At 39.0% G+C, this 12766-nt stretch overlaps 1 protein-coding gene across 1 annotated transcript in view; it reads right to left on the bottom strand.

Moving 5' to 3' along the window:
• Positions 1-12766, bottom strand: part of GPC4 (glypican 4) — a 104451-nt gene that overhangs the window by 21911 nt on the left and 69774 nt on the right. The window contains exon 2 of the mRNA XM_070605666.1: positions 11286-11444. Within this exon, the coding sequence (XP_070461767.1) occupies positions 11286-11444 (159 nt within the window). The remainder of the gene's footprint in view (positions 1-11285; positions 11445-12766) is intronic.

A 12766-nucleotide genomic window follows, 5' to 3' on the forward strand; every position in this document is an offset into this window, starting at 1 on the left:
TGATCCTCTCCAAAATTCCAAGTGGTTCTCAAGTGTGACCCCAGGACAGCCATGCATCAGCATCGCCAGAGCACTTGTGAGGAATTAAGTTCTTGGGCCCCACCCTAAAGCTACTGGATCAGAAACCCTAGGGTTAGGGCCAAGCCATCTGAGACTCTCCTGAACCCTTAAGTTTGAGACCCACTGCCCTAGCCAATGAAACTTCTCCCATTTTACCTCTCACTAGCAATTACCGCCAGCTCGGGGACTGTGTTGAATGTGAAGCATTCAGGGTAAGCATTAATGTTTTAATTAAGGGAAAACGTCTTTTCAGTGAATTGGGTTTTTAAAATTTTTTGTTGCATTCTTGGGCGTGAGTTCTTTATGATGTTTTGGGGACAAATACTCTTGTGTGGAAGTGTCTCTCACCTAAGTGTCAAGATGCAGGCAGCACTTTTCTAGAATTCAAAGTTGTGGAGTTTTAGGGTGAGAAGAGACCTTAAACATCATCTGGTCCACTTTCCAAACCTTGCTTGAATGACCAGCATCCTTGCCAAGTAGTGCTGGCTCATCGGGGACATAAAAGAAGGCACACTGAGTTGGGTTACTACATGACCAGTGTGTTGTACACTTAGCTCTCACGTATTGGAAAAATAAAGCCTGGCCATTGAGATCAATATGCAAGCCTTGTGTCAATCCAATGCTATTGATATTTCACAATCCAAAAGATAAGATTCCGAAGGCAACCACTGGTCTTTCCCTACATTGGATTTTTATTATATGTGCTCATAAAATTGGCACACATCATTTAGTGTAGAAACGGGATGTTGAGAATTATTTGACTTGTGCTTTCACGACTCATTTAATAGGTAACTCTGAATACTCACTTGCATTTTTAATGAATGGCAGCGACAGTTGCGCTGTTTCTAAGGATGGGGACAGAGTGGCATGTCAAGCTCAGTTTTAATTTAAAACTTTCATAAAATGTCAGAGTGCATCCTTTAGGCTTCAAAGTGCTCCAGGTCAAAGAAACGCTAACATTTTATGGAAAAAATAAAACATTCTTAGAGTTCCTCATTCAGGTCAAGAGCCTTCGGTGGTTGGTGTAGCTATATATAATGTAGGTACTGCGGAGGACAAGTGAAATGATCTCATGAAGAGGAAAACTGATTTCAAACCGACATGCCCTCTGTCTAACACCACAACGGAACTTACTTTGTTCCCTATGATCAAATTCTGTCTAGGGAGGTTGTGTTTGTGTGTGTGTGTGTGTGTGTGTGTATGTATGGACAGATGTATGTTAGTTCATACTTTAAGAGCATGGTGCTATGTACATACTAAATTCTAATTCATTTAATCATTCAGAAAATCAATTTCCTTTCCTTCACATTTTTAAAGACTGTTTAGTGTGGCCATATACATTACGAATATAAAGATCGTTTGAGTGGGCTATATATAGAAAGTCTATAAAACTGATATAACAAGTTAAAATCTGATAATTTAATCTCTCCAAATGGCTTCACAATTTGACAAGTATGTACTGAGTGGCTATTATGGACTCGAAGCACACAACTTTACCACGCATCTTAACCTTCCTGCCCAATCAGACTGTAATGAAAATTTCTAGAAAGACAGATTTCCTCCATCCAATTCACCTTTACTGTATGGCCACTCTCCACACATGGTTTTATGAGTGCACAAGGGATTTTTAAAGCATCTATAAAATCCTTAATCCTTCAGTTCATACAGCAAATTTTTAAATAGTCATCTATTTCACCTATGAAGTCAAGAGAACAAATGTCAAGGGATCCAAAGGACCCAAACTCATTTCTCCTCACACTTACTCTTATTGGCCCTGTTAAAGGGCATTATTCTACCTATGCTTTTTGCCTCAAAGAGACTTTGTAAGGATGGCAGACATAATTTAAATTCTAAACTCCATACCAATTGGGTACAAAAATCAACCAAAGCATAGTAATTTGCTGTAAGGAAAAAAGGGAAAAAAAACTTTTGCATCTGTTCCTCCTATCAAACTAGCAGCTCTCATACGTTCTTGTATAATTCTTTCACATCCCCATTCCCCCTTTTCTTCCTACGATATTTCCTTCTACAATGAGGAATAGAACACAAATTAGACATTCAGGTCCCGGTGCACAGCCATCAACAGCAACTTCATTAATTGCTGCAATGCTCATCTCCACTTTTTCCCCCGTTATTCAGAATTCAGGGTCAGAGTCCAATCCTAACTGCTGAAGAAGAACTGTGTAGGCCTGAGACCCCTCGTAACCATCTCTTCATAATCATTCTGCCTGAAGCCAATTATAAGACACTTGGTAGCTAAGAGGAACCAGCCAGGAGCAATGTAAACCAGAGTTCCACAATGATCAGAAGGTGAGTTCACTGGAAATTGGATCTTCCTTGCAGCAATTGCTCGTGTTCAAGAAAAGTGCTGCTCAAGGAGTCTGTTTTAAGTGATGCTACTGGCATGTGAAAGAGAGTCAGAGAGGAGATAGTTTGCAAGCATTTGAAATATGGTGTCTGTGATCAGTTTATTTCCCCTTCAATTTTCACATTGGAGGCTTAAGTATTTATGATCTAAGGATCAAGCAACTGCTACTCCTAGGGCTCATGAATGACCACTTAACATAGGAATGGAAATAAACACTGTGACGTGCTGCTTATCTAAAGCAGCATGACACAGTGGGAAAGGCATAGGATCTCTCATTTATGAGCTATATGACACTGATTGGAAAAAAGATCTAACCCCTCTGAGCCTCATCCATAAAATGGGGGGCCATTACTACTCTGACCTCATGTGGACAATGCGTCACACATACTAGATGCTCAATAAATGAACACTAGTCATAATATGTGAGGTGATGTTATTGTCACCTTTAGAGTTTCTTCGTAAGGTTTCTTTATATCTACAATCATTTAAAAACTCTTTTAAGGCTGGTTTTTATTTTTCCTGGCAGAGTCAAATATTATCCATCTGGGGTAACATGAAGCCAAAGCTGCTGGAGCTCAGTTAAGAAGACCCAAGGCCTTATAAAACTGGGAACAATTTAGCCAAAGGAAATGCTTAATGGCGCTAGCTTCCAATGCTGTGAAATGTCCCAGACATCTACAAGGGTGGGAGTGACTACTGAGTGAAAAACACGAAGTGAAGAAAACCTCAACCTAGGGAAGAGATTTTCCATTATGTTAAAAGAGAGGACAGCATACACGTCATACATACATACAAAAAGATCAGGGCAAAGGATTAGGCAAAGAATTGGGGAAAGGAAAATAAAGAATTAAGCAGCAGATCAATCCCCAACCCTCCCCACGTATTTCATTTGCATACTACCTTCTTTGCCAGAAGTCAGCTCAGTGCAAGGGTTGAGCTAGAGAATTTTAAGTATTTTCCGGTTCTAAAATGTGATTACTCTTAATGTCAGTAGTACCAATTTAACATGGGAAAAACCAGAGTGAAAAGGCAAAACTTTTCCATATAAAAGTTTTCTATGTAAATATCCTGTCTTTTAAAAAAAGAAGAAGAACATCATGTACTTTTGGAACGTCTATCCCCAGCCACTTGTCTTGCATCAAATAAACATTCAGAATTCTTGAAACAGCTCAAAAAGCCCCCAGTTCTGCTATTACATGCCATTAGTTACTCCTTTATAAACAATTGACTGGCTATTGATTAATGAGCTAGAATGCATTCTAGAATTAACCCATGACCTTACGAGACTGGAAGGCCTTTCTATTCAATCCATTTGCTTGGTGCTATAAATTACCACCTTGTGTTTATATTATTAGGAAGCTGCCTTTTACATTTAAGGATTCATTTCCTCTTTACTGTAAAGGCTGTATTTCACAGCTCTGGTGTGGCCTGCAAACGTGAAGTTACCACATCAACAAAATTCCTCAGGAAAAGAAGCCTCCTCGTAAATGCTACAAATCATACTTTTCACACTGTTAATAAAAAAAAAAAAAACTCAAGGAATTACATCCATCCATTCTTTCACCCAAGATCAAGTACTTAACGAAGAACAGCGAACATAGGCATCTATAAATATAAGAAAAAAAGGAAATTAAGCAAGCATTCTACTTGACTGAAACCAAACCAAAACTGTGGTTTATAACTATCTCCCCCTCTGTCTTGCTTTTTTTTGGTAAAGTGTGTACAAGTTTTTAACAGGCACTTTCCTCTATCTTGGCATAATCTCAATCCTTAAGAGTGCTTGCTAGGGCATGATGTACTAAAAAGACATGTGCTTGACTAATGTTCATCAACTGACAGCACATCAAGAGACCTCTCTTAGGATGACAAAATTGCCAGCTGCAGCCTTTACTGGGGGCTGTGAACAGCCAAAGGGTGCTGGGGATCCTGCCAAAGTAGGAACAGTCTTTTCTTCCCAAGGTTAATTTTATTAGTTAATGGATTTTGAATGCTAAAGCTCCTAGTGAGTAAATACAATGTTTATCTCTCATGGCCCCTGTCTCTTGCTAATGTGGCCAGGGACACAGGCTCAGGACTATAAGGTCCCTTCCACTGGACCCCATTCCATTTTCAGTAAGAGTACTCCCAGCACTAGCTAGCCAGTTCACTTTAGCATATTCCTTCTCATTCAGAAGTGCCCAGAGAAGCCTGAGGGCAGGTTTAAGCAAGCTAGGCAGCTGAAGCAGCCATTCCGAGTGTTCCATACACTAACCTCTATGTGGCTCTACTATATAGCCTCATAGACAAACCTCATAATACAGTCTGTCTGCTCGTGACCTAATTATCAAGAGAAAAATCAGGACACAAAATAGCATAATCAGTTATGATTCTAATTTGCAGGTATGTTTATGTATTGTAGACCTGCACAAAAACAAGATGAGGTAAATGCAATGGTGATGGTTGGGTGTTGGGGACCGGGGGTGACTTTTTCAATACGTTTCTCAATTTTGTTCACCCAAATTTTTCAGTGACATTTTATTATAATCAAGAAAATTATATACCTTCATGTTTTCAAAAATAACTTTATTTCTCTTTATTCTATAAATTCAACTTAACTGTTGGAGGCTTTGATACATTTTTCTACTTTTTCCAAATTGTCTAGAGCGAGCATTGTGATACTTAAGAAAAAAACCCAGTTTTTTAAACACCACCAAAGCAGTTCTTGCATTTTTCATAAAAAATACATTTTTTCTATGAAGTATTCCTTTCAAAATTGTCGCAATTTAAAAAATATGGAAAGGTATGAAGAAAATATAAATTATCCATAATCCTGCCATTAAAAGAGCAACAACGGTTTACTGAATTTCCTAACTTTTTCTTAGGAAGATATGTATGGTCACATGGTTGAGATAATACATTTATACCCTGTTCTCATGCAACACTGTATGATTAGCATTTCCTATGTGATTAAAAATTCTTCAGAAGCATTATTTTTAACAACTACATACTATGACATTATATATGGACAGGTCATAATGTAATCATTATGAGACATTTAGGCTGATCTCCTATTTCTTCATTATTATAAATAATGCTGTGATAAACATCCTTGTACATAAATCTATATGCAGATATTTCTTTCCTTGAGATAAATACCTAGAAGTAGAATTACTGAATCCAAGGGTATGAATGTATTCAAAACTTCTGACACATTGCCCAACTGACCTCCAGAAAAGGTGTGCTCGTGGGGCACCCTCCCTGTTTGAATCACATTTATTACAAGAGTTTCAACTGCTCTGCTAATTCTTTCAAGAGAGAGGGTGATGGAAATGGGCAGGGACAATACACAGAAAGGCCTGACTGGCTTGAGAATCCTCTCAGTCAATCAATTGGAGTCAGTGCTAGATCAAATAAGCCCTTCTTCTTTGGATAGACAGACGCATGGAAAGAGGGTGGGCAGAGAAGAACAACAATGTTCTAAACATCCAGGCTCAAAGTGCAAAGAACCAACGAAGTGGATAAAAGCAGTTCAGCTGAAGCTCTTCCATTTATTTACTTGCCTCCAAACAGATCAGCTGCTTCTTGCTGGTGCCATGCCTTCTTAAGAAGTCGAAGTTAATAGCAGAGGCCCAAACTGAAAGCGCTCAGGGCTCCCTGGAAGCTGCACAAGCATTTTCAATCCGAGGACATAGCCAATGCTGTGGCCACAATTGGTCACACTTCAGATAACAACTCAAAAGGCAGAAAACCTTTGTCAATACAAAGATGTGTGCGTTTTGTCTGAGCTCTTGATTTGATTACAGTAAGCTGGCAGTGGCTCATTCTCATCAAGTTTCACAGAGAGATCATAAAAGAATTAGCAAAAATACCCAGCATTTTAGTCTCCTTCACATAGAAGGAAAAGAAAATAGAATGGCAAAGAAAGAGTAGCAGTGCTTTCCAACTAAATCAAAGGCCATTAGCATGATGTGGAAAGAATACTGCATTTGCAGGAAGGCCAGAGGGCTTCACATGTCTTTCTCTGTAGTGTCGAACTTACTCATCCTGTGAAATGCTGCCTGCTGCACTGTAGCAGAGGTTTAAAAAAGCAACAATTTTTTTTAAAAAAATGCCTTAATGAATGAAATCTGAGATGAGGATTAAAAGGCAATCCTATGTTGTATGTATGTCATACATTTCTACGACACATTTATTTTAAGGATGTTTAAGACTTTTTTTTAAATGTAAAAACCTCCCAGGAGGTCTTTAGTAAGCCAGTATGGCCATGCAATGCACGGTAATAAAACCACGTAGTTAAAAAATAGTTAAGATCAGGGTCAGGAAAATTTCAGAAACTTCAGCCTAGCTAATGGCCATGAAGCTTAGCTGGATCTATTTGTCTTTTAAGGTGAGTGGCCAGCTCACTCCCAAACTGAGGCCATTACTTTCATGGGCACGTAAATTCTAACGCCTTCAACTCACTGTGCCTCCACACTGGTTTTCCTACTGGCCTAATGAAGTAATGGCCAGCACGAATGATAGAAAATTTTCAGTCAGTGATTAAAACACAGATTTGGCTAAATCTGGAGAGTGCTTCATGTCCTGCCTTTGTGAAATGATAGAAAACAATGGGGCTTGAGAGCTTAGGGGAAGGCTGGCCACTCTGATTTACACTTGGCCCACGCAGATAGATGGGACAGACAATTATTTCTTTTATGTGCTTTTTAAGCTAATTCAGAAAATTTCTACTATTATTCGAGTTAACAAGCTTCAGGCTCATGGGAGGGTTTTCAAAGACCTGGTGAAAGTAGCGGAGAGTTCAGAAATGATAGGAGAAAAATAGAGGGTACCATACAGACGGCTAATTAACATCTTGTAAGACCTTTCACTAAAGCAGCTGGTCTAGTCACATGTTTAGAAGATTCACAGAATTTTTAAAATTGAAAGGGTCTTTAGAGAGCATCTAAGCTCAAGCCCCTCATTTTATGGACGGGAAAACTGAGACCCAGTTAATTGCTCCAGGTCACAGTGGGTTCACAGCAGAACCAGGCTGACAATTCAGTGTGCTCTGTCTGCCACCTGTGCAAAGTTGCTACATTTGCTCCTAAAATGACAACTTAAAGGAATTTTCCCAATAGACTAGCATCAGACAACATCTCTATTTCCTTAAGATTTCTTTTAACATGCAAAATATCTAGCAAACAATTTCATTCGGGGTTTTAAGCAATAATCTATCTTCTTAATTGTTACATCGTTTGTACTATGTAGTTCAGAAATATATTAAACATGGCAGCTCTAATCTTCTTAATCTATTTGGGTTGTTTGATTTAACTATGCTCCTTTTAAAAAGAACTAGTCTCTCACAAAATACGGCATCTTGGGGTGGGTCTTTATGTTGTGGTCCCCAAACACGGATTATGCCCTACATCTATTATTTCTATTCCCTTTGCCAACAATTCTTTCAAAAGCTCCCTGAACTGAGTATCTGATTAGCATATTCATGAGACGATTGATTCACTTATGTTAATTAGCAGTTCTACTTCAAAAAAAAAAAATTTCCCAGAACTGGCCAAGAGGGGGAGCAACTCACTCTGTTGCTACCATTTTCTAGCTCGCTCTCTAGCTTAGGATGGTAGATTTCTGGTACTGAACAGTCTAAGTTAAAGAGTAGACAAAAAAGATTACAGTGTAGGAAAATAAAAAGGTGAGTCCTTAAAAGAGGTACAGGTTGAAAATAAGGAAAACCTGAGAATGTTGTTGGGGGCGGGGAGGCATGCTGCCTAAGGAAGTGTTCTCTCGTACTTCATCCAGGTCTGAAAACACACACACACACACACACACACACGCATGCAGTTTACAACTTAAAAACCGACTTATAGACTGTATAGTCCCTTTAGATGTGCAAACAATAGAAAATTAAATGTGTAGAACAAGAAAGGACTTAGAGATAAGGGAACTGACTCCCAAACGCCAGGGCTGGCATTTGAACTCTGACTGGGGCAGAATGATGGGAAACTGGGAGGAGGGGACGATTTCTGATTAAAGAAGGCTAATCCCCTGAAAACTCCCAAACTGTATTTTTATTGAGAAGTTTATGAAAAGTAACTGTTCCTGCCTTAGAAAGAAGTGGTATCTCATAAACATGACTGAAGTTTTGATGATAGAAGAAGTTGCCTGGGTTCAGGGGTCACCACTTCGGATTTATACTGTAAGCTTGGAGATGGCAAGAGATGTTCCTTTGAAGTTGTTTGATCCCACATGTTCCCATGTGTCCCTTTGCTATTTCCTCAGTCTTGTCTCCAGCCTTCTTCGTGTCACCTCGCTGCCTCATCTTGGTTCTCCAGCTGCCATCTTGTTACTCTGCCCATCTTCCTCTCTTCCGTTCACATCAATAACCCAATCTTTGGCGTTTATAAAGGCTTGGACAATTCTTTAACCAAAGCACCCCACCCTTGGATTTCTGAGAGTCAAGATAGCCCCTATACAACTTCACTCAGCATCCTCTTGTAGGCCTTCAGATGTGTTGGCACGTCCTAACTGCCATCCTTAAAAATCAGTCAATCAATAAATGCGGCACCCACTTGAGGATTATGGTTTGTTGGATACGAGTCAACTGAGGTTGTACCACATAAAAGCATTTAATTTCTCAGCAAACCTAACTCGGAGGCAATATGAACAGGATCCTAGTTCTGTTCTGATCTCCAAATCAAACACATTTCAGCTACTACTCCTTCCAGAAAAAAATTAATCTATGCTCACTACATTTATTGTCTATGCCATATTTTAATCTGAAGTCAGAAGAAACAAACTGGAGTTTCATAATCATTCTTCACGACCAGTTTTAAAACTGATACAGAAACAGTGTTAACACAGTTATTGAATGTGAAGCCTCGTAAGGAAGGGCAAGAGAAACACTTTTTCTGTCCTTTTTTAAAAAACATATGTTAACACTTACTGATAAAGTTTCTCTATGGCTTTTTAAAAACTACACATTGGAATCATATGAGTAATGCTATAAAACCATGGGGAGCAAGAAGGGGAAAGAACAGCTAAACCAGCAGGCCCACAGACAGGAGAGGTCACTAATGTTTGTGGGCCCCACACCAGAAGGAAGCATGTCTAACAAGAAACTGGGAGGAGGGGACCTTGGAACTTGTGAACAGCTTTATCTCCACTCCATCTTGCTACCAACAGGTAGCCATTTCTAAAAAGTGGGATTTTCCCCTCTAAATTCCATTCTTAAACACCCTCAAGTGGTAATTTTTAAACACCAGCATCTCAAGTTTTCAAAGATGACCATCTGGTTATCTTTCTAAGTTTTATCCTCAAAGTAAAAGAAAATGCTTTGGTTACTGTCTTGAGTGAGAAATGCCATAGTCAAGAGAACACCATTCTTTTCAACAATCCTACTAATAATTTAGTGACTAAGAGACAGAGGTGGTCTAATGAGGTCTTTTGCCAGTAATACCTATCTTTGTGTGGTGTTAACATATTGTTAAATACTCTTCACAGTTAGAGCATGGGTGTTGGGGGGTATGGGATAATAAAATAAACAGGGCCTACAGATATATAAATTATTTCTATCCATCCAAGGAAAGAAAGAGATAAAATTAAGACTAAACACAATTAAGCATATAGAGTGTTGGGAAAAAATGGTTATGATAAATGGTATGCTACACAGAAAAAATTTTAGTTCAACTACATTAAAAATTAAATATGCTTTCATGGTCTAGCCTGGGAACCTAACTAACACTTATTAAGTCAGTTATCCATTTCAAATAATGAATCTCAAAGCCAACATTTGAAATACAACCTGTTCCTTAGCTGGGGACTGCCTTATCAGCTATATCAAATCTAATTTAGCCCAACGTCTCACCATGGTAACAAGCCCTTCACAGAAATACTCAAAGACATTTCACATCTCGAAAATTTGCCTTGTACTTCTTCACCACACATAATGTCAAGAAAAGCATGCTTCAAAGGTACTATGTAATTAGAATGGCCTTTAAAACAGGCACAAAGGAAATCATTCCTATTAAAATTAAATCTTCTTCATAACAATCTTCAAACTGAGCGAGCAGCACCAGAGAAAATAATCCTGACGTGTTTTGGACCACATACTCTAGTTTTTGAAGTCTGTTATCTGTAACATTGCTTCAGATATGACTGAAGTGCCTCTTGTTTGGCTCATATTGCTATTTCTTCACTATTTAAAGAAAGTGTGCACGTGAGAATCCATGTTTGGCACAGGGTATTGAAATGAGTTTGGTCATGGCTTTACATGGATGACTAAGCCAGAGCCTCAGCTAAAATGAGGCCAGGGGTGGAGCCCAGTTTAATGAAGACTATAGTATAGTAGCTACTTCTGGGTCGTTGCTGCATGGAAACTTGAAAGCTGAGCTTTAATCCTGTCTGTTCCATGGAGCTTCTAGGATTCTAGTTGTCTTTGGAGTATCCATTTTGAAATTTAATTTGAAGCCCAGCATCTGCAGAATCTCTATGGTTATTTTGACTAAGTTTTTAGACGCCTGCTTTTTATTAGGAAGACTTTTTTTAGTGACTTGCGTCAACATCACTATTTTGTGTACACCCAAGAAAATAAATGAAAGCATTTAAATTAAACTACTTTAATCTATTTTTTGCTCCTTTGACCATATTTCCATAATGCCACCACACAGATTCCAGTGCATCCGGAAGCATTCTAGCAATAAAGCTGTGGGGCTAACTTGCCCCTGGGATCCAACAAGGAGAGCATCTAGGGAGAAAACTGAGAGAACAGAGTTCTGAAAATGCAACCACACAAACTTAAGTGTCAGCTCTTAAATGTGACTTGAAGACGTAAAACAAATTCAAGAACAAAGCAAATATCAATTATTTAGACCAACGTTTCAATACATACCATCAAACTTCTTGTAACGAGAAGCAAAGATGGCTTGCAAATTATTGCACTGCTCGCTGACCACACTTATGAAATCATCTTTACTTTGCAGGCTGTACCTCTCCTCCATCTCTTGAGAGCAGCAGGTATAACCCTGGGCACAGATCTTCAAATGATCACCTGGAAGGTAAAATGTAAGACCATCAATCTCCATCACCATTCACCAAGTCCAAGAGGGAAGACTTTAGTTTAGGTGCACGCACTCTGCTTCATTTCCACCTGTGAGCTTCCTGCAAAGGCTTGAACATCGTGTGTATCTTAAAAGTTTCATTAAACTAAAAACATTTATTCCCTTCTTGGAAAAATAAAATAATAAAGTCACCTCCAAAACATAAAAGAACTTTCCAATCAGGAAGACTGCTATCCAAGAGGAAAATCAGCGTGTCCAGTAAACAGACCATCATTCAATATCAACTCAAGTCTCCTTTACATTTCTTTGAGATTCTATGCAAAATACTGAACAAGCCACACAAATAAGACATAGCTTTTCTAGCTTTGAGAGTTAACACTCCAAGAGAGGGTACCCTTAATAAAGAACGATTTATAAAATATGTGACAACACCAAACACTGAGCAAATGTATGAGCACTAGTTATACTGTGGGGAAATAAAAGGGATAAGTGCATTTCAGAGTTGTCGCCCAAGAGGAAACAACAGTTCACGCTGGATAATTTGAGTTTGTGATAAGTCACAAGGGGTGTTATTAAACAATCCTCGATTTTAAGATTTTGTGTGGCGTCTTCTGTGCAGATGGTAGACAATGTATAGACCTTATGATTCTGTGCAATGTAGCCGCTCATCCCAATACAGACTAATGGCTTCCAATATATGTAATCTTTATGTAGTGACGTAGCCCTAAGAGTCAGGAAAAATCAAAGACATATCACCCCACAGCAGCTGAATCCACAAAGCATCTCCTTCCCCTACACGAACTGCATCCTGCTTGTGATTTGGACATGAGGGATTAGAGGGCTTCCTTTTTAGAGGGATCCCAAAGTTCACCCACGCCTTGTTCCTGCTGTCACAGAACAAATATTGTGCTTCAAAGAGACCATACCTCTCCCTCATAATGACCAAGAGATGCGGTGCCACTCAAACATAAACTTCACCAGGTACTATCACTTTAGGCAGTCACTCCAATATTAATCGGAGTGGTATAGGTATCCTAGCATAATCTTGTACAGATGTTTACAAGCATTCACTTTCACTCTTCCTTCTGCTATTGCTGTCCATGTTCCAAGCAAGACAAAAGCAAGACGTTGAAAAGAATCAATGTCTGAGGAACTCAGGACCGAGTATACTGAAGACATATGAACCTGTTAATGGTAAGCATGTAAAATAAATAAAGGGGAGGAGAATGAAGAGCAAGTCTTTCTAACAAAACTAAGTATGGGAAATGACCTGGGCCATGAGCTTGCTAGCCATTGCTGCTTCTTGGCTGTG

Source organism: Equus przewalskii, chromosome X, assembly GCF_037783145.1.
Source record: "Equus przewalskii isolate Varuska chromosome X, EquPr2, whole genome shotgun sequence".
Taxonomy (NCBI): Eukaryota; Metazoa; Chordata; class Mammalia; order Perissodactyla; family Equidae; genus Equus; species Equus przewalskii.